At 37.9% G+C, this 21,913-nt stretch overlaps 2 protein-coding genes across 3 annotated transcripts in view; one reads left to right on the top strand and one right to left on the bottom strand.

Moving 5' to 3' along the window:
• Nucleotides 1-21,913, top strand: part of DCBLD2 (discoidin, CUB and LCCL domain containing 2) — a 91,450-nt gene that overhangs the window by 58,386 nt on the left and 11,151 nt on the right. The window contains exons 4-13 of the mRNA XM_007095953.3: nucleotides 5,179-5,230; nucleotides 7,407-7,479; nucleotides 7,795-7,928; nucleotides 9,672-9,712; nucleotides 10,534-10,749; nucleotides 11,491-11,615; nucleotides 16,993-17,143; nucleotides 17,931-18,017; nucleotides 18,165-18,290; nucleotides 21,445-21,538. Coding sequence (XP_007096015.2) covers nucleotides 5,179-5,230; nucleotides 7,407-7,479; nucleotides 7,795-7,928; nucleotides 9,672-9,712; nucleotides 10,534-10,749; nucleotides 11,491-11,615; nucleotides 16,993-17,143; nucleotides 17,931-18,017; nucleotides 18,165-18,290; nucleotides 21,445-21,538 — 1,099 coding nt within the window. The remainder of the gene's footprint in view (nucleotides 1-5,178; nucleotides 5,231-7,406; nucleotides 7,480-7,794; nucleotides 7,929-9,671; nucleotides 9,713-10,533; nucleotides 10,750-11,490; nucleotides 11,616-16,992; nucleotides 17,144-17,930; nucleotides 18,018-18,164; nucleotides 18,291-21,444; nucleotides 21,539-21,913) is intronic.
• The window catches only part of ST3GAL6 (ST3 beta-galactoside alpha-2,3-sialyltransferase 6), a 54,874-nt gene continuing 52,172 nt past the window's right edge, over nucleotides 19,212-21,913 (bottom strand). Inside the window, exons 11-12 of one of the 2 annotated variants that reach the window (XM_007095946.3) lie at nucleotides 19,949-20,085; nucleotides 19,212-19,287 (exon numbers count right to left, since the gene is read on the bottom strand). The gene's annotated coding sequence lies outside the window, so the exon portion shown is untranslated. Of the gene's footprint in view, nucleotides 19,288-19,948; nucleotides 20,086-20,176; nucleotides 20,262-21,913 lie in introns of those variants that run through there. The other variant, XM_042956810.1, reaches the window with a different exon arrangement.

Raw genomic sequence — 21,913 nt, 5'->3', positions numbered from 1 at the left:
ATAAATACTCTCTCGTATGTATTTAATATTGGATTTTTTTTAATCCCATGCAGAAGCTCCTAGTTAAGAACGGAGCAAATTATATACTGTCTCGCACTTTGAAAGTGGATCTAGCATGACAGTTGAGTTTGCGATGAGTACTTTATCATTATTAAGATCACTGCCTAAACACTTTACATATAGTAAGTTCAGCTTTCACTTTTCTCAGGCCAGAAACCTTAGAGTTGTCTTTGACTCTCTCAAACTTTATATCCATTGGCCACTTCTCAGAATATATATGAACAAATATCAGCATCGGACTACATCTCAACACCTCCACTCCTGCCACTCCGATTCAAGTTACCTCAATTATGGCAGGAGATTTTTTTGCTGACCTTTGTTTCTTCCCCATCTCCCCTTCAACCTACTCTCAGCCCAGTGGTGAGCATGAGAATGAAAGTCTCCTCTCTCTTTGTTCAACGTCCTTACCTCCAGGACCCTATAGGATTTGGCTTCTCTTTCCTTGTCTGACTTCATCGCTTACTTTTCTTCCCAGTGTTCACTCTGGCAGCCACCATGCTGAGCGTGCTCCCTCCTCAGGGCCTTTGTGATTCCTCTGCCTATTCTCCGTTACCCACGTACCTCATGCCTCACTCCCTCACCTCCTGCCACCTTCTCAGTAAGGTCTTTCCTGACCATGCTACTTAAAATCGGAACCCCTTAACTTTTCGTAACTGCCTTCCTTTCTTTATTTTTCTAATGCACTTATCACCTAATAATAGCATGTCCATTTCATACTCGTGTCTATTTTCTCTTATCACCCCACACAAGGTACATACACTCCCTATATGCAGAGATTTTTGTCTGAGTGTTCTTTGCTTTATTTCTAGTACCTAGAACAACACCTGGTCATCATACATACTTACCTAAGTATTTGTTGAGTGAACAAATGAATAAATAAGTGAACTGCCAGTCCTGACTGTTTTACTACGCTTTATTTCATCCCTCAATGCAGATGTGCTCTATATAAAGGAAAACTGTTACTGCTTTTATAATAGCATCTTTTTCTTCACTTTAAAATTTTTTATTATCATTTTATTATGCCATATGATTCACCTACTCACTACACTTGACTGATTTTCAGTATATTCAGAGTTGTGTAGCCACCACTATAGTCCATTTTAGAACATTTTTATCACCCCAAAAGAAACCCCATAGTCAGTAGTGGTGATCTCCCATTCACTACCTCTTAACCCTCTCCCTCTCCAGTCCTCAGTAACCACGAATCTGATTTTTTCTCTATAGATTTACCTATTTTGGACATTTCATATAAATGGAGTCAGACAGTATGGTCTTTTTTGACTTGCATCTTCACTTAGCGTATTTGAGTTCATGTTGTAGCATATATGAGTACTTTATTCCCTTTGATGGCTGAATAATATTTCATTGTGTAGATATATCCCATTTTGTTTCTCCATTCATTAGTTGATGACCATTTGTGAAGGGTTGTATGGACATATTTTCAGTTTTCTTGTGTATATACTAATAGTGGAATTGCTGGGTCATATGGAATCTCTTTTTAAGAAACTGCTAAACTCTTTTCTAAAGCAGCTACACCATTTAAAAATCCCTCAGGAAGTGCATGAGGGTTCCAATTTCTCCAAGTCCTATTTGTCCTTCTGATTCTAGACATCCCAGTGGGTATAAAGCGGTATCTCATTGTGACTTTGATTTGCATTTTCCTGATGGTTAATGATGTTGAATATCTTTATGTGCTTATTGGCCATTCGTATGTCTTTTTCGGAGTAATGTCTGTTCAAATCCTTTGCTCATTTTTTTTTTTTTAATTTTTTTTTTTTTTAACGTTTATTTATTTTTGAGACAGAGAGACAGAGCATGAACGGGGGAGGGGCAGAGAGAGAGGGAGACACAGAATCGGAAGCAGGCTCCAGGCTCTGAGCCGTCAGCCCAGAGCCCGACGCGGGGCTTGAACTCACGGACCGCGAGATCGTGACCTGAGCTGAAGTCGGAGGCTTAACCGACTGACCTTTGCTCATTTTTAAATTGGGTTGATTGTCTTTTTTAAAATCAAGTTGAAATAATTCTTTATGTATTCTGGATACTAGGTCCTTATCAGATTATATGATTTTCATATGTTTTCCCCCCGTTGTGTGGATTATCTTTCTCTTTCATGATAGCATTCTTTGAAGTACAGAAGTTTTTAATTTTGATAGAATTCAATTAACGTATTTTTGTGTGACTATAATGCTTTTGGTATCATATCTAAGAAAACATTGCTTAATCCAAGATCAAGATTTATACCTCTAGTTTCTTCTAAGAGTTTTATAGTGCTAGCTCTTAAATTTAGATCCCCTTTAATTTTTGTATGGGATCTGAGGTAGGGGTCCAGTTTCATTCTTATGCATGTGGATATCCTCTTTTCACAGCACCGTTTGTTAAAAAGACCTTTCTTCCTCCCCACTGAGTTGTTTTGGCATCGTTGTCAAAATCAGCTGACTTTAAATTTAGAACTTATTTCTGGATTCTTCTGTTCCATTTATATAATTTCTTATACATTGCTATCAGAAGTCTCTTAGGCAGATGGTTTCTTTTGAGTTCTATTTATCTTGCCTCAGCTGTGTTCTTATTAGCTAGAAGGTTTGTAGTAATAGTGGTTTTCTGGAAGATTGTTTACTTGGGAAAAGCTTTCAGGAAAGACACGTTTTAAAGCTTCTTAATTGCCTGCTCCATGTTTTCTTTCTTTGCCTTTGTGCAGTTGTAAAGCTCAATATTTGTAATCATGATTTCCTTTCTCTGTCTTTAGTCTTCTTGGCTCTCCTCATAGCTGTCCATTTTCAATTCCTATTTTCCTCGTAGGGACCTCTTTTGAGCCTCCATGGAATTTGAAAGCAAGGTCAAGTGAGTTGCATACATATGCATGGCATAATCTGGAATTTCAGTTCTGCATGGACTTATAATAAAACCCTGTTCTGATCAAGTATATCCATAGTTGACCAGCATTCTGGCATGTGGCCTGAAGGTAATGAGGCCAGCTGGCAGTCTTCCTATGGCTTGAATGCCATGTTGGACCACACAGGTACCTTTGCAACCCAGGCTGTTAATTTTAGAAGTTGAACCTCTAATCTTAGAAGCTAGAAACTCTTTTGGTAGAGCAGGAAAGCAGAAAATCAGTTCTCATTGATGCAGTGTGGAGTAATTAGGAATAATTAGGGTATAGGCAATTCAGTGTGTCTGCTTTTCCCAGTCATTCAGCCAGGTCTTAGTGAACCCCTATCCAGGCATGTATTCTCTTAAACTCCTAAAACACAGATTTAATTATCATTCAAGTGTCTATGGTGTGTAGATATGAATCCATGTAATCACTCTCAAAATAATCACTTTTCTATTGGCATAATAGTTACTAGCTCTAGGTCTTTCAGATTTCGTTTGGGTGATAATTTCTTCAGAATTGTAAGCTAGAATAATCAGTGATGCTATGCTTGCTGTGGTGCCCATTAATTTAACAAACATTTGTATCCGTCAGCATGCTAGGATGCATGTGGGGTGTTCTCTCATCAGTGTATTGTCACCCTCAGCTCACTTGTTTGGCCAAGAATTTATATGTAAATCACTTACTTTTGTGATTGCCTTAAGGCCTAGTTTTTCCTCTATACAGGCTATCCATGAATGGACTTAGCCAAACATGCCAACAGTCACAGACTTTTATTCATCCCTTTATTCATTAATGTTGATTGAAAGCTTCCTGTTAGGCCATATGCTGTGATTGCTGTCAATAGATACAAAGATGAGGACTAAAAGCCTTTTCTGTCCATAGACTAGGCATCGTAAAATGATGTTGCTTATAGCTCCGTGATTACGTCAACAGATTGTTCTTACATAACACGTGGTACTTTGACAACATGTAATAGTCACCTATTCATTAAAACAAACAAAAAGCCTTAGGTGCCTACCATGTGCTAAAGGTGTTTGACTTGTGAAAGTGAGGAACAGCTTCTGTGAGGATGCAGCAGTTAAGCCAGCAAGGCTAAAGGACAGTAGAAAATCATTCTCGGTCAAGAGAGCAATATGCACCCAAGGAACCAAAGAGGGTGGATGTGGCAAGAAACCTGTGCACAGGTACAAAACAAGACTTAGGCGGGACCAGGCACCTCAAGACCTGTGGGCCATGTTGACAGCTCTGCCCTCTGTGCTAAGAGCAGAAGGAAGCCATTGACATCTTTGAACCTAAAGCCACGTTTTACCCAGTCTGTGAGCTAAGTCTTAACGAAACAAGTTACCTCTTGCTCGGATTTGGTTTCTAGATAGAAATGTTAAATTTTTGAAGTTCCGTCTTATTTAGGTTAGAGCTTCTTCAGCTTTAGCATGCTTAAGAATTCCCTGGAGGATTTGTTAAAGCAGATTTTTGAGTATCCACGTCCAGAGATTCTGTAAGTCTGGAAGGTATTCAAGAATTTGAATTGCTGTTAAGTTCCCAGAAGATGCTGGTGCTGCTGGTCCTGGCCATGGACTAGATTTTAGTTACTTAGAGCAACAAAATTAATTCACCTCTCTTTTTTTTTTTTTTAATTTTTTTTTTTTTAACGTTTATTTATTTTTGAGACAGAGAGAGACAGAGCATGAATGGGAGAGGGGCAGAGAGAGAGGGAGACACAGAATCCGAAACAGGCTCCAGGCTCTGAGCTGTCAGCACAGAGCCCGACGCGGGGCTCGAACTCACGGACCGTGAGATCGTGACCTGAGCTGAAGTCGGACGCTTAACCGACTGAGCCACCCAGGCGCCCCAATTCACCTCTCTTTTGTCACTGTTTTCCTTGTGTGTAACTAGCAAAGGATCGTTTTTTAAGCTATACAATAATGAAAAAGTTTTTATTTTTTCAGGAGCTATATTTTGTAGAAGTCATTTTATGTCTGTAAATTACACTCATCTGTGTAACTTTGATACAGGACTCAATGAGGTGATGTGGTAGCAAACAGTATTGGAGAGACAGAGCCCTAGAAGTCAAGATACTTTAAAATCAAGGAAATCCTGATCAACGAAAATTTGTAAAAAGTTATTAGTACTACCTTGACAGCTGTTGAGATTTAAAATTTAGAACAATATGATTTGGGATTTGGAAACAGTTGGTGTTCAGTAAAAGTATGTATTATTGAATCTGTTTTTTGTTTTTGTTTTTCTAGATCTGATTACTTGTTTAGACACTGCATCCAGTTTTTTGGAACCTGAGTTCAGGTATGACTGTATTTGTAACCTTTTTTCCCTTCACTGTTATTCTTTATCTACTTCATCATTATTCTTTATACACTAAAGATAATGTACATTAATGTATGTGTCACACACATGACACATAATCATTGCTCTAAGATGTCAGCAAATTAGAGCTTGTTTAAAGCCCTTGAGTGGCCATGTTTAAATTTTGCTTTAATTGTAGCATTTGGATCTTCTCTACAATGAAAGTATAATTTAATATACTTTAAAAGTAGAACTAGTTGCTTTTCAAAGCCTGGCAAAACTGCTAATGAAGCTAGAGGCGTTACTTATCTTTTCTCAAAAAGGAGAAGAGAATGATTTCGGCTGGGACTGAATTCTTCAGTGTTCTTGCCCAGGCAGCATTTCTACTACTGTTTCGCTGCTTTCTTTGTCTCTTGTCTCGGCTGGGACTAACCTTTGCTGGCTTCTATTCCACCACTCACGTTGCTGCCAAATTACATCCTAAAATACATGTCTGATCATTCCCCTACTTTAAAATCTTCATGAGTTCCTTCTTAGGGCAGATGTCATCCAAATTCCTTAGCCTGGTTTCGGGATCCTTCACAAGTAGCTCTTGGGCCAATTTTCCAATGTCATCTTACATACTTATATTGAAACAGCTCTGGATTCTTTACACTGCTCTGAGCTATCTGAACTTTTGCCTAGAATCGCTTTACTCTCTGCCTGGCAAATTTATTCCCATCTTGTAAGAGCTATGTCACTAACCTCCCCCCAGCTTTCTGCCACTCCCCAAAGAACAACCTTTATTTTGTCTTCCAGAATAGTTCTGTGAGGGATGGGTACTCTATTCAGCACTCAGGGAGGATCCCGATCAGCAGAGGTGGCTCTGTCATCAGTGTGTGGCACCCAGCCCTGCCTGAGGGTCTTGTAGCCTCTCCTCTCAGCTCTGTCATCACCACCCAAATGCAAACTGCCGTTCTCTCTTGCCTGGCCTATGGCACTACCAGCCTAACGATGTCTCAGCTTCCACTCGTAGTTCCTTACAGTCTCTTTCTTCTCGGGAGCCAGAATAATCCTTTTTGGAAATATGAATCAGATTGTGTGTATAAGCTGTCAAAATCCTTAATTGACTTCCCATTTTTACTTAGAAATATATTCCAGACTCTTCACCATAGCTTCCAAGGCTTCTGCATGATCTGGCCCCTGCCTACCTCTCCAGCTTCTCTCAAACTAATGTTACCCTTTTAGTTTTACAGTGCTCACTGTACTCTACCTGCACTGGTCATCCTCCGTTGATGACACACACACAGGCCCCCTTGCTTCATGGGCCTGCTGTTCCTGTCCATGAGGGTGCATTGCCCTCCCTTTGTTGAGGCTTCACTTCCTCAGAGCCCTGTTTCCTGACTGAGGCAGTGCAGAGCCTGGTGTAAAAACTTAGACTTGGGAGCCCATCTGGCAGTTCCCAGTTGCGGGACCTGGGCACACTGTTTTCAGTTTCTTCATCTGTAAAATGAGGAAAATAATGATATCTACCATTAGGGTTCTTGTGTGGGTTACCTGAGGTACTCAGAAGGCTGCTCGGCACATAGTAAATTTACTGCATGTTTGTATTACTTTTTACTTCTATTAACTTTGCTTTCTCCTACTTATTTCAGGGAGCACCTTTTCTTCGTAGCAAAATCATAATCTAATTACTCATTTAGGTATCAGTTTAACGTCCTTCCCCCGACTTCTGGAGCATAGACATAGTGAAAACGGGGGCATATTTATTTGGCTGATGTTTGTAAACCCAGTACCTAGCACAGCCCAGCACTTAACAGACTACAAAATAGACATTCGGATAAATGTGTTGAGTGGGTAGATGGGTGGGTGAATGAGTAAATAAATGAATAAATGCCAAACATTTTAAGTCAACTTAAATTTGATCCGTAGAATGTTGGTAAAATAAATTGTGGTTCATTCACAAAATAGAATAGCTTGTAGCTATTAAATTCATATTAAATATGAATAGATCATATAGTAAAAATGTCTACCATTCATTATGAACTAAAAAAAAAAGGGCTTTTTAGAAGTGGTGCTTCTCTTAGGGCAGTGAGATTATACTTTTTAAATGAGCTGAAAAATGAATATGTGGTTTTTGTTCTTTTCCCCCAGAAAGTACACTGTATATACCCTTGAACTTGTTTTCATTTCACAGTAAGTACTGCCCAGCTGGTTGTTTGCTTCCTTTTGCTGAGATCTCTGGAACAATCCCTCATGGATACAGAGATGTAAGTCGCAGTAACATAGACTTATGTTAACGTTGTGATTTAACTTTATTTTTTTTAAACTCCAGAGTAGGTTGATGTGTACCGATTGTATATCTTTAATCTTATTTTCAAGGAATTATTATTATTACTTTTTTTTGTATTATGTAATGTTTCATTCTTATGCTACAAGTCTGTTCTTTGTTATCACATCAATAATCCTATATTTACTGAGAATACTGCCTGGGTCAACTCCTTTCTTGAGGAAGCATACGTGTCTTGTTTATAAATTACCCAAAGAAAATTAAATACTAACGTTTTATTTCTCCTTTCTTCAAGTCCTCACCATTGTGCATGGCTGGTGTGCACGCAGGAGTAGTGTCAAACATTTTGGGTGGCCAAATCAGTGTTGTAATTAGTAAAGGTATCCCGTATTATGAGAGTTCTTTGGCTAACAACGTCACATCTGTGGTGTAAGTATATGTGTTATTGATGATAAGCGGGTTGGGCAGGGGTGGGATAGTGACTAGTTAGACCTGAGCAACATCACTGTTAATGGTGTTCATGGAATCACAATGGTGGGGTGAGCACTCCCATCTTTGTGTGCTGATTGTCTGAATATCCTGAAGAATATAGGCCAGGTCTCACTACCTTGGCATGTTCTCAATCAGAAAGGTAGTCATTTAGGAGGATGATTTGTTCTTTCCTGAGTGCTTAAATAGTTTCAAGAGTAAGGGTCTAAAAGTCTGTGGCCAAATTTTTATTTCATTTTAAAGATCAGGAGGCATAAGTGCTCTGTTTCTTACAGCCTGTGTGACCTAGGATGGATTGAGATAACTGAAATACTTTTCAGTATAAATTAAATTTTGACATAAATCAGAAGTAGTAGTGTTACAAATCCTCCTCTAATCCAAAGAGAATATTTGAAGAATGTATTTTTATGGTCACTACAGTGATCAGTTTTGTGAAACCGAATAGGCATCACAAGCAAGAAAAGTTGAAACATTAAATAGAAATGTAATACTTGGGATCTGTTTTTATAAATCTTGCCTCTTAGATGGTCTTAGTCCTGTAGGTAATACTAAGCCTAATTGAAAGCAGGCCAGTTTCTCTTCAGAAGTCCTAGGGCAGTTTTCATTCAGAAGATGAGAGCATAATCCGTGTCCATGACGGTATAATACAGGAGCCAGCAGACTTCTTCTGCAAAGGACCAGCTCGCACATATATTGGGCTTTATGTGCCACGTGTCCCTGGTCACTTACTCTTTTTCGGTTCATTTAAAGCTTTTTAACCATGCAGAAACCATTTTTGGCTCCCTGGCCATACAAAACAGGCCCTGTATGAGCTATCATTTGCCCATCCTTGGTATAGACTTAGCTACCTTTCCATCTCTTGGTTTCTTCTACTCTTGGTTTCTTCTAGATGATTTTACGCAGACTCTTTCATTCCTTTCCCCTCTTCTACCTTTAGAAAGAATTTTTTTCATCAGTTCTCTTCCTTTCATACCTTAAGAAAAAAATAAGGGTGGGTCACATCCATTTGGAATAATGGTTTGAATGTTGTGCTGAAGTCAGGAGCATACACTGATGATTTTATCCCCCCAGGTTCTTTAGAGTCCTTGGTAAACTAGTCACGTGTTCTCCTCCCCCTCCATTCTTCCCACTGCACTTAACTTGCCTGTTACTTTGAAATCCAGATGTGCTGGGTTGCAGCTTAAACTTGTTCTGAGCTGTGCTTATTCCTGTAACAAGTGCAAGCTCTCTTATTTGTAGTCAGCTTTTTTTCTGTTTATCCCAGGAAACCTGAGCCTCATTCTCTGAGAGTTACAATGTACTTGCAACAAAAGCAAATGACACATAAAAGTTTGAGGAATCCGTTTATTTCCATGAAAGATAAAGAAAATAAGTACATATTAAAGGTTACATGGGCATACTTTGCACATTTCATGTGTGATACAGGCACTAGATACTTGTAGAGAAAGTTGTTGATGCTGAGATCAGAAGTTGTTATTCTGATTTCAGAAGCTGTTTTGAAAGCAGATTTTTTTTTTTTTTTTTTTTTTTTTTTGGCTAAGAACAGTATCAGTTGTTTAATGGCCGTAGAATATCCTTAGTTCTTTGTATAGTAAAATAAAAACAAAAGAAAAAGTTTTACTAAGACAAATATGGGGAAGTCAATATATGAGTGTCACCAAGAAAAACCTTTCTCTCTTTCAGGGGACACTTATCTACAAGTCTTTTTACATTTAAGACAAGTGGTAAGCCTTTCATGGACTTTGTAACTTACTATAATTGTGTAATTGTTAATATTTTTTAAACACTGTCATGCAGTATGCCAATTGCTGTTTTTTTGCACTTTTTCATATGTCACACTAATACAATGAATGGAATAACTGAAGGTTTTATATTATTGGGAAGTTCCTTAGGAAAGGTGATTTTTTTACTATGTTTGAGGAAATAATTAATTCAACAGAATATATTTATGAGCATCTTTGATTTTTCAGGCACTGTTCTGGTGCTAGTGAAACAAAAGTGAGCAGAATAAACAAAATCCTCCTTTCCTGGTGCTTAAATACTGGTATTGAGAGATTGACAGGAAACAGTGGATAAACAAATTATAAATAAATAATAAATTTTAAATAAATTATAAATAACTCTATAATATTATAGAAAATGTAGAAAAGTAAGTCAAGAAAAGAGGATAGGCAGTGCAGGAGGGACTGGTCTGGAGTTTTAAGTGGAGTCAGGGAAGGCCTCGTGGAGAAAGTGACACCTGAGCAAACACCTGAAGGCAGTAGGGAGTGAGTCATCCATTGGTCTGAAGACAATGTCCCAGGAAGAGGATAATGCATTGCTGCTAAACTAATGGCTATTGCTTGTGAATAAATATGTCCATTTCCTGACAAGACACAAAGACATAGAACCAGGAACATCGCCTACTTTTGAAATTTCTGTATTACAGTGTGTTATTAGCATAGTATATATTAATTACATGTACAATAGAAAGTTTCCAATGAGCACATTTATACAGATTTTGAATTTATATCTGGAAACCACATTACTGTCTCTGTCGTTTCAGGCTGTTACGGCACACTGGGGATGGAATCCGGGGTGATTGCCGATCCGCAGATAACAGCATCGTCTGTGCTGGAGTGGACTGACCACACAGGGCGGGAGAACAGCTGGAAACCTGAGAAAGCCAGGCTGAAGCAACCCGGACCTCCTTGGGCTGCTTTTGCCGCCGATGAGTATCAGTGGTTACAAATAGATCTGAATAAAGAAAAGAAGATAACAGGTTGGGAGACATACTTTTCTAGAATGATTCCTGGTTCTGATTTTATTCAGAAACCTGATAACATCGAAGATTTTCATAGAAGATTAGGTCACTGCAAATGTAATTGTATGGTGTTAAATATTACTGTAGGTGGTTTTATGAAACATGGCAGAGGAGAGGGGTTGGTATTTGATTTTTATTAACTTTGCTTTTTCATTGTAGTAAGATTCTTTTAAGGTACTATTTCATTTAAGTGATCTTGACATCTCTTATAGTCATTAAAAGAAATTTATGTTCAAGGAGTTCATTTTAAGTGTTATAAATAATACTCTTCATGTGCTGAATACAAATTTATTTGGAGCAGTTCATCAGATCGTTAGAATAATTGATTAGAATTGGGTTAAGTAATTTTTGTTAAAGATTGATGTCGATTTGGTTCTGAAAAAAAGAATCGTTTTAATCTGTTCCTTCCCAGGGGGTCGTTGTTACTTGGTAGGTAAGATATATTTTACAGTGATGTGAACACAAGCTGTCAAAACAGAATAGTCCTTTCCTTATGTACACCCATAATTCATGTGTCTCTACAAGGGAACAGAACCAAAGATTTATTTACTATTATAATGAAACCTGGCCCTCAGAGACAGTAATGTGCTACTGGCAAAAATGTCTGGACAGTACACTTTAGGTATTTGGGCTTCAATGCTGAACAAACTTCAAGGATCAGACCGTGCACACTAATGAAAGCCACTCTGCGTTCTTTAGGCATCGTAACCACTGGCTCCACCATGGTGGAACACAATTACTATGTGTCAGCCTACAGAATTCTATACAGCGATGATGGACAGAGATGGACGGTGTATAGAGAGCCTGGTGTGGAGCAGGATAAGGTAAAATGATTATCAAGGTTTTATTTTAAAAATGGGCCTTTACCAAAAATCAAGGAAGCTCTCCTGTGTGATGTTAACGTTGGTTATCATTTGGCCTCTGCTTTCTTCTGGTTATTTTACCTTGTGTTGGTTTTTTAGCTTTCTTTACTCTTCTAACTGTGGTTAGGAAATTCTTAGTGGTTCCAGGTCGTTTTTAATTATTTTAAGGGTAAGTACTTTCCTGATGTTTTTCGCTACATTTTTAACTCAATTGTTTAGATACTTTATGAAGAAGTTCTAAAAAGGAGGACTGCCTGGCTGGCTCAGTGGTAGAGCATGTGACTCTTGATCTCAGGATCAACGCCCCACGTTGGGCGTAGAATCTACATGAATGAGTGAATTTGGGCATAGAGCCTACATGAATGACTTTGAGTAAGTAGTGGTAACTTAAAAAAAAAAATCCTAAAAATGAACTTGTAATTTCTTAAGATTTTCTTATTAATCCAAAGAATGATGGAGAGCCTAATTTTGTTCCCAGATTGCTTTTCTGTAGGCCAGGGGGGACAAAAGACAAAAGCTAAAGGCAAAAGTACATTATAGTATAGGATATAGATTTGAAAGTTCATTTCAAGATTACCTCCCCAAATTTTGTCTTAGGAAACTTCTATTTTTTTTTTTTTCCTACCTGAAGAATTTTCTTAACTTCTGTGGTAATTATGAAATTGTTGTTTTAGTTAGTAGACTGTGATAATGCAGAAATGGTCCAGAGCAGATGATAAGGGATGGGGAGTAGGTGGAAGTACCTCTGGCTCGTGATCCACCACAAAGATCTTATAACTGGGCGAATCCTTGTGCTCAAGGAGGGTAGATTTCTTATCACCTAGAATTGAAATTGTAAGCACAATTTTTTTTAGTGAAACTTCCCTGAGTTTAATTTCAACTATATGATGCTGTCAGTTCTCTATCATATGTATGATTTGCTAATATATCTTCAGTTACCACTTTTCTTATCTCTCTAGTCAGAAAACTCCAGGGGCTTCCTATAATCTGTCATATGGATCTAAACTCTTCCGTTGTTATTCAAGGTCATCTTCCCTCTTTTCTGTTTGATATCACATGACCTTCATCTTTGGTGAGGCTCGTATTGTCTTTATACTTAACTTCTTCTGCTTAACCCCAAACTTGGCTACTTTTTACTCTGAGCACATCTGTACTTATTTGTAGAATATTGGTTATACTTGTGGAATATAGTTAATTTTTTGAAATTATAAGAATTATCCATGCTCCTATTATAAAAACATCTAGCACCGTTGAATTATATTTCTGAAAAAGACTTTCTTTTTTGCTTCATTTTTGAAAGATAATTTCATTAAGTATAGAAACCTAGGTTGATGTAGTTTTTCCCTCCATTGTTTTCTGGTATGCGTTGTTTCCAGTGAGAATTCCTTTGTTCCTCAATAGGTAATGTGCCTTTTTATTCCTTAGCTGCTTTTAAGATTTTCTTTTTATCATCTGTTTTAAGCAGTTTGATTATGATGTACCTTTGTGTAGTTGTCTTCGTGTTTCTTCTGCTTGGGCTTTTTTGAGCTGCTTGGATCTGTTGGTTATAATTTGCATCAAATTTGGAAAATTGTGGGCCATTTTTTCTCAAATATGTTGCTTCTCTAATTCTAACTACATGAATATTATGACTCTTGCAGATGTCTCACAATTCACTGGTGCTCTACACATTTTTTTTTTTTTTAATCTCCTTGTTCTAGTTTGGAAAATTCTATTGTTTTATCTTCAAGTTCACTAATCTGTTCTGTAACATCTAATCTATTAATCCTGTCCAGTGTATTTTTATCTTCTGTGTTGTATTTTTACCTCAAAATTTTCAGTTTTGGGCTTTTAAAAATTTCTTTCAAGTCTCTCCTGAACATTCTCATGCTTTTTTCCACCTCTAAAACATATGGAGTATATAATAACTCTTTTAATGCCCTTATCTGCTAATTCTGTCTATTAATGTGTCACATGTGGGTCTTTTTTCTTTTTTAAGTTTATTTATTTTGAGAGAGAGGGGAGAGCGGGAGCAAGCAGGGAGGATGCAAGGGAGAGGGAGGGAGAACCCCAAGCAGGCTTCATGCTGTCAGCACAGAATCTGACGTGGACTTGATCTCACAAACTGTGAGATCAAAATCAAAAGTTGGACCCTTAACTCTGCCACCTAGGTGCTCCCATGTGGGTCTTTTTGTGTTGATGGGTATTATGTAAAATATTTACATGCCTGGTAATTTTTTATTGGTTGCCAGACATTGTGAACTTTTACATTGTTTGGTGCTAGTGTTTTTTATTACTCAAATATTTTTAGCTTTATTCTGGTATGCAGTTAGGTTACTTGGGAATTATTTGGTCTTTTTAAGGTTTACATTTTAGCTTTGTTAGGCAGGACCTGAGCACTTTTAGTTCAGATTTTTTTTCTACTACAGAGACAATAGTGTTCCAGGTACTCAACCCAAAGTCCCATGTATAAATGAGTTTTCTTCACACTATCTGTTGGTAACATGTGCTGTTCCCAACCCTGAAAAGGACTCCTTTTCAGTGGTTCTTTTCCCATCCACAGATAGTTTCCTTACATGGAACTGAAGATTTAAGGAGAACTCCCTACAGATCCTAGAAGTCTCTCTTTCTCTGCAGTTCTTTTCTCTCCTATACCCTGTCTTGCAAATTCTAGCTGCCTTGGCCTCTCCATCTCTGAGCTTTGTGTTCTCAATTCACTGAGACACGAAGGCTGTCTCCAGACAGTATTGGGGCAATTGAAGGGTTCACCTCGTGTGTTTCTCTTCTCTCAGGGAATATTGCCCTATACTACCTTTTGTCCCACGTTTAAAAACCATTGTTTTATATATTGTATCTGATTTTTTCAGATGTTTAGGTCAAAGAATAAATTTAGTCTCTATTAGTGTCCTGGATAGAAGTAGAAGTCTTTACATTGAATTATATAAAATACCAGTCTCTTGGCTCACTTACATTAGCCCATCTGCTCCCTCATCTACCTCCAACTCCAGAGTAATTGGTATATTCTGTTTTCACACCCTTTCTAAATAAGCATGCACACATGCATCATGAGCACATACAGACTGAGACAGCTTTTGGTTTTCTTTTCAGAAGATGGGAATGTACCTAAAGAACAATAGAATGTGGTCCTTCCTTTCAAAGCCCAGAGCCCCCTGCTGAAAGCTTCAGCTCTGATATGCTGCCAACCCAGTGGTGAGGGTTGAACGAGTCACTGTCCCTTGGCATGGCATCTGCATCAGAGCAAATGACTTCTCAGAGGGGAAGAAGCAAGCCTCAGGCAAGGAGTGCTCCTGGCCCCGGAAATAAACCAGGAGACACACAGGCCACTGGCATAGAAATCCTGATTGGCCGCTGTGTGGGTGGCTCTTCCGGAAATCTGGTGTTAGAAGCTCAGATTCATGGCTCTGAAGTGCCTTGCACACAGGCGGTGCTCATAGTACTAACTTGAAGCCCTTGACCAAGTCCTGGTGAATCACACCTACTCAGAGAATAATAACATCCCCAGCTCTTCTTTCAGCATTGGTTTGTATTACTCTGTCCATATGTATGACATTGTGTCTTATTGTGGTTTTTCAGAGCTTAAAGAAATGATAAAAAGTAGAAGATACTGGCTCATTTTCTGTTTATCATCTAATCACCAAATGAATTTTCAAAATAAATGTTTAACCAGCAAAAAAAAAAAAAAAAAAGATGGGAATGTATATACAACTTGATAACATGTTGCTTTTGAATAGCTGCCATATTTGTGTGTGGTAATATCCAGTAAAATTTAAGTTCCTTGAGAGTGGGAACTTTGGAGAGAGTGGGAACTTTGACTTCCATTTCCATTTTGATCCTCATGACACCTTACAGACCTCTTTACACACAGGGTCTTATAATAAATGGTCAAAGATCAGACAGAGCAAGTCTTTTTTTACTTAGTTTATATAAAATCTTTATCCTTTAAGGTTTTCTATAAAAATGAAACTCCAGTGTGGAGTAAGATCTCAGGGTTAGTTTTTATGTCTAAACTATTGTTCCTGTTCCACTAATACAGTAGACAACAAATAATTGCTTTTATTTCTGAGGAAATAAAGAAGAGAACTGCAGAGAGAGAGAGACTTCTAGGATCTGTCGAGAGTTTCCCCTTAAATCTTCAGTTGCATGTAAAGAAACTATCTGTGGTGGAGACTGTTACAACTTCAGCCCTTGTAGAAAATGAAGGCTATTAACACGTCTTAGAAGTTTAGTCTAATGCTATGTGAACCAGCCAAAATAAAACAGCCATAATATCCAGACATGACTTGATGGAAAAGCTAAACATTTATTTATCTGCTGCAACATGAACTGATAAGATAGAAAGTACTTTGATTTTAGGCAGATACCGATTTAGTAATAGTCTTTAGAAGCTAGCCAGGTGATTTAGCCTGAAGGAGCAAGGACTTTTTGCTTAGTGGAGCCCTGTAATTAAGTCAGAAGACAGAGACTCAAGTCACTGCTCGTATCATTGACTGGTTATGCAGTCCATTTACATTCTGTGAGCTTCAGCTTTCTGAGTTCTGCCTGTTACATCGGGCTGTCATGAAGAACATTTGAGTTAATTAAATGAAAATGCTTTGTAAATAAGAGCTCTTGCAGTGTTCCATACTAGCATTATTTCCTTGAAATGGTTGAGGGAATGGGATAGTCCGTTGAAATAGTATTTTTATCTAGATACCTATAATACATTTGTTGCTGTTTACCTAAGATCATTATATTCGTCAGGGAGCAGTGTTTCAGAATCACTTTTCTGGTTCAGATAGCAACACAAGATGAAAATGGTTAATGTGGGAAGTGTCTTTATGTAGTTTATCCAGTAGGTGGAGGTATATAACTTATGTATTCCTTAGTGTGCGTTCACTTTCTCTCTTCTGAAAGAAAAATTATGAAAAGTACACAGTAAAGCATTTCCTCTAAGATATTGTATGTTCACTTATGCTTTACTTTGAAAAGAAAATTAATATATTTAAATAGTTGGTAATTACACTAGAATTACTGATTTATTAATGGAATTAAACTGACTCATTGAAATTAAAGCCCTCTTCCCAAATTGCCAAGTTAACATTTTTGTTATGTTTGAATCATCTTAAAATCATTTTCGTATTCAATGTTTTTATAAGTTTTTGATGAAGAATGTGCAGTTTCTTAATAGTTTGTCCAAATTACGATTCATTTATCTTGTGAGAAATTAATTCTTACTGTCATACTTTACAGATCTCATTTAAGGCCCAGAGCAAAAAAAAAACAAAAACATGTTTCAGTGGAACAATTTAGCCCTGACCTCTGCTGATGTAAAGTACCATTTTTTTGTTGTTTTTTAAAGATATTTCAAGGAAACAAAGATTATCACCAGGATGTGCGTAATAACTTTTTGCCACCAATTATTGCACGTTTTATTAGAGTGAATCCTACCCAATGGCAGCAGAAAATTGCCATGAAAATTGAACTTCTTGGATGTCAGTTTATTCCTAAAGGTAAAGTGATAGTATGTTTTAAGATATGTAATTTTTACTGGATTCATTTAAAATGGCTTTGCTGTTCTCAGAGAAAATAAGAAACGACAATGTGAGTGTTTAGCTTTTAATTTTAATATTTTAAAGAAATTTTACAAAGAAATAATTATTCTATTAAAAACTTAGTATCAGAATGGTTTCAAAGGTTACAGGTGGAAGAAGAAAGAATATCATCGATGAGATAATATAATGTGATTTTTTTCAGGCATAGTCTCAATCTTAATTTTTAATCAGGACTCATGTAGCATAATATACTGTATCACAAACACTGATGATTATAACAGTAAGCTTAGTCCAAGTGCCTTTTCCTCTGAATAAATTAGAAGCGGAAATAACTTCCCTCGCTATTACATAATATTTTAATACTTTGTTTCCTATTGTATCTCCAAAACCTACCAGAATGCCCCCACGCAGTGGGCCCTCAAATGTTTCTTAAGTGACTTGAATGAGTAGTGTGTCAGACTGTGATGATAATTCTGTAGCTTTAAACATTATTCACCTCCTCCGTTTTCTCCTCGCTAAGGAAATTATTTTAAGAGAATATAATTATCTTAAAAAGTGAGAAATCCTAGTAAGTTTGTACATTTAATGCATAGTATATTTATCCTTCTGACATATTGCTCTCCAAGATTTAAAATCGCTGAGCAGAAATAACTACTCTAGGGAACGTTGAAGACATTTAAATGACTGTTTTTAACTATGACTCTCATAAGCAAAATGTCTCAACTTTTCTAAACCGTTTTTCAAGGTCGTCCTCCAAAACTTACTCAAACTCCACCTCCTCGAAACAGCAATGACCTCAGAAACACCACAACCCCTCCAAAAATAGCCAAAGGTATGCCTGCTTCATGTGTGAGAATGCGGTGGTCCCTGGATTGTGGTATAATTTTCCAAAAACATATTAAAAGCATTGTAAAAGAACTTTGTTTTAATCAAGCTGTTGTAGACAAAAGAATAAAGAGTATTTGAAACTTTTTTCAAGGTCGAGCCCCCAAATTTACTCAACCACTACAGCCTCGTAGTAGCAATGAGTTTCCTGCACAGACGGAGCAAACAACTGCCACTCCTGATATCCGAAACACCACCGTGACTCCGAATGTAACCAAAGGTACCAGGCCCCCACATTAGCACCCGTTACGTGGGTCGTGTTTTATTTTGCTTGTAATTTCAATTTTCAGAAACACGTCCGGTTTTTAAACCCTCAGCTTCTTTTCCTCTTAACTGTGTTTTTTAAGAAGAGCCAAAAATGTTTACTCCTTACCTTAGAGAAGAGACTGATTGCATCGCTCTGATTTCTCTTCTCCAGTGCCATGTAGAATTGTTCTTTAAATATTTAGAGATGGCTGCTGTATTCTGGGTCTTCTCTTGTGATTTTTTTCCCCACCACAGCCAAACACAAGTAGTCTCTATTTATAAAAATAACTAAAACCATTGCAGGAAACAAACGTTTTTTCTTCCTCTCGTTATATATTAATTTGTTGGAGAGAAAATTTGGTGGCAAAAAGGGAAGGGGGGGTGAAAAATAAGTTTTGGTGAAAACTAACACTTTTTAAAAAGTACTGTGAGTTAACATGTTCATTAAAAAACTTTGGTCTCTGTTTTTAAAATGTTTACCATCAGTTTTTTCCGGTTATAAATATAAATGTAGTAGGATTTACTTTCAGGTTTTATGAATGATAAATAAGGTATTAACATGTATGAAACATAGTACTTTGATTTTACTAGTTGTTGAAAAACAAAATTTCAGTTGGACTCAGAAAAAACCATCAGTGTCAGAGGAATTAATTTCGCTGTTGGCAGATAAAGCATTTTCAGGACCATGCAGAGACGAGGAGGAAGTAATTCATTCCAACTAACTTGTGCCACACAGAACTTTATTCATTCTCTGAAAATTTGCCCGATGCAGATAACTTTCTCCCAGCTTTCCACATGTCACTTTCTTTCAATTCTTCTAAGGTATTTTCTAAACAGACCATTTTCTTTCTCATGCTGCTGGAAAAGCTGAAGAGAAGCAAGACTTCTTAGAGACGAGATCTCAGTGTCCCACAAAGCTTCTTACCAGTCTGCAGAAGAAATCTGTTTGGGCAGAATTCCAGGCCACATGCCTGGATGGAAGAACAGCCATTTAAAGTATTGCTCGTCTTAAAATCTGATTATAGAATCTTAAAATCTCAAGACTGAAAGTATCCTTAAAGCATTTTCTTCCAGAGCTAGGATTCTTCAAAAGAATAAAAGAATGTAGAGGTCTTTCCAGTTAAAGATTCCTTGTCTCCTTTTCTGTGGGATGGTACTGTGTAGATGTTTTATTATTTTGTGAACCTAAGCAGATTTTTTAAACCTCTGATTAAATCGACCTGTATCCACCTGAACCTGATGGTTCTCTCTCCAGTTATACATTTTTAGGGATAAAGCACATTTATTTTTCTGAATTTTTAGTGCTTTCTAGCCTGAGTGATGATGCCTGTTTTATGCATTTCTTTTCCATTTTTACATCCAGGCTGAGAGTGATGCTGGAGAAAATCATATCATGATCAGATTTGTGCCCCTGTGTCTTCCTGAATCCTCCCTCCGGGGGGCCCTCAGCACCAGCCCATGGTCATTTTGTTTCTCTGGTTAGCTCTTTCTGTTCTCAACAGTCGTTTTTCCATATTTTTCAAACCCTTGACCCAGAGATTCTTTAGTTACTCTTAGTTACCTCTTCAACTTTATGAAGAAAGTAGAAGCAATTAGAAGGACGCTCCCGATCTGTGGAGCCTGCAAACTCACCTGTACCCTCTTTCCGCTGCGTTGAAGAACGAAGTTCCTAGTCCTGCCCAGGGCTGATCCACCTCTGCCCTCAGAGGCCTCAGGTTATGCGTTATCCTCTCCTTCTCCTGTATCAGCAGCCTCTTTTTCTCTTTTGGCTACATTTATAAGGGTACAATAGATGCTGTGGGTCAGGCCCAACACAGTGTCTGGTGCTTAGCCCCCAGCAGGCATCAGCAGTTGCCAGGACAGGGTTGCCAGATTAGGGAAGAAACTGATGGCTTAAATGACCTGAGGTGGACCATTTTCTGTATCTGGGCCCAGACTTCCTTATCTGTGGAGGGAGATAAGGGGATTAAATGATCTCCTGGTCCCTGCAGGCTCAAGCATTGTCACTTTCTGCCCTGTTGATGCACATTGGCTTTTTTTATACGTAACACTACGTTGTTGCTTTCCCCTGTCTATAAATATTTTCCCCATCATGTTGCAATATCATTTCCAATTGCTGGATAATATAATATTTTACTATGAGGACACCATGATGTATTTATTCCCTTTCATTGTTGAGCATTTGGATTATTTCCAGTTTTTCATTCTTTTGCAGATACAGAAACAGACCATCTTAAAAATGCATCTTTGAATGTTGTCTTAATTTTTTTTCTAAGAATAAATTCTAGACATGGAATTGCTAAGTAATTGATTTTTATACGTATTGCCCCAAAATGATCCAGAAAGTATCAATTTAAAGTCCCATAAAAATAACTGTTTCCTAATAACCTTTCCTAGCAATTATTGTTATAAATATTTGCCAATTCGATAAACAGAAATGGCATCTCATTCTTGCTTAAACTTCTGTTTCTGTGATTACTAGTAATGCTAACATGTTGAATGGTCACTTGGGTTTTTTCATTGTATTGCTCAATCATCTCTGATTTTTCTATTGTTTGTTTTTTTTTTTTTAATTTTTTTTTCAACGTTTTTTATTTATTTTTGGGACAGAGAGAGACAGAGCATGAACGGGGGAGGGGCAGAGAGAGAGGGAGACACAGAATCGGAAACAGGCTCCAGGCTCCAAGCCATCAGCCCAGAGCCTGACGCGGGGCTCGAACTCACTGACCGCGAGATCGTGACCTGGCTGAAGTCGGACGCTTAACCGACTGTGCCACCCAGGCGCCCCTCTATTGTTTGTTTTTGACTTGGATGTTCTGTAATATATAAATGATAGTAATCCTTTACCACATATTCAGAAAGATATTTTCTGAGTTTTTTATTTGCCTTTCAGTTTGTCTTGGTGATTTAAAAAGTCACAATGAAAAATTTTAAGCGTGTACAAAGGTGAAGCAAATAGTGTGAGAGACTTCCGCGTGTCTGTGAAGGCTTCTGCCATTACCAACACTTGCCCGGCCTCATTTCATAAATATTGTGAACGGTAGCTTTTGAGACACAAAAGCTTTAAGGGATGACCTGGGGAACCTTCCCGCTTTCCCTTCCCTAGTCTGCCTTTGATGTGTTTGCAGATGTCGCCTTGGCTGCGGTCCTGGTGCCGGTGCTCGTCATGGTGCTCAGCACCCTTATCCTCACGGTGGTGTGTGCCTGGCATTGGAGGAGCAGGTCAGTACGTAGCTAGCTCCCCTGACGGGGCCTCGGAGGGTTGTTTCCAAATGTGAAGTATACACTAAATCTAGAAGATAAACTACCGTTCACCTTTTTGAGAAGGAAAGGTAAGGTAGTTATTAAAGTAAAAATACATTTGTTTCTCCTTTTCATAAAACACGAGTATGTTCAATTGCACAGTCATTTACTGCGCATCTTTATTATAGCAAAATCTGCTTTACATGCTGGAATATACACATGGGTAAGAACAGCCTGACACACAGTAGGTGCTTAGTAATATCTCCTGAAAGAAAGAGACACCGTTCCTGTGTCCCAGGTGTTAGGCAGGGCTAACTCACAGAATAAAGAACTGGCACATGCCTTGAGGGGTTA

Source organism: Panthera tigris, chromosome C2, assembly GCF_018350195.1.
Source record: "Panthera tigris isolate Pti1 chromosome C2, P.tigris_Pti1_mat1.1, whole genome shotgun sequence".
Taxonomy (NCBI): Eukaryota; Metazoa; Chordata; class Mammalia; order Carnivora; family Felidae; genus Panthera; species Panthera tigris.
The sequence above is the reverse complement of the archived record's forward strand: the minus strand, read 5'-3'. Positions and strand labels throughout refer to the sequence as shown.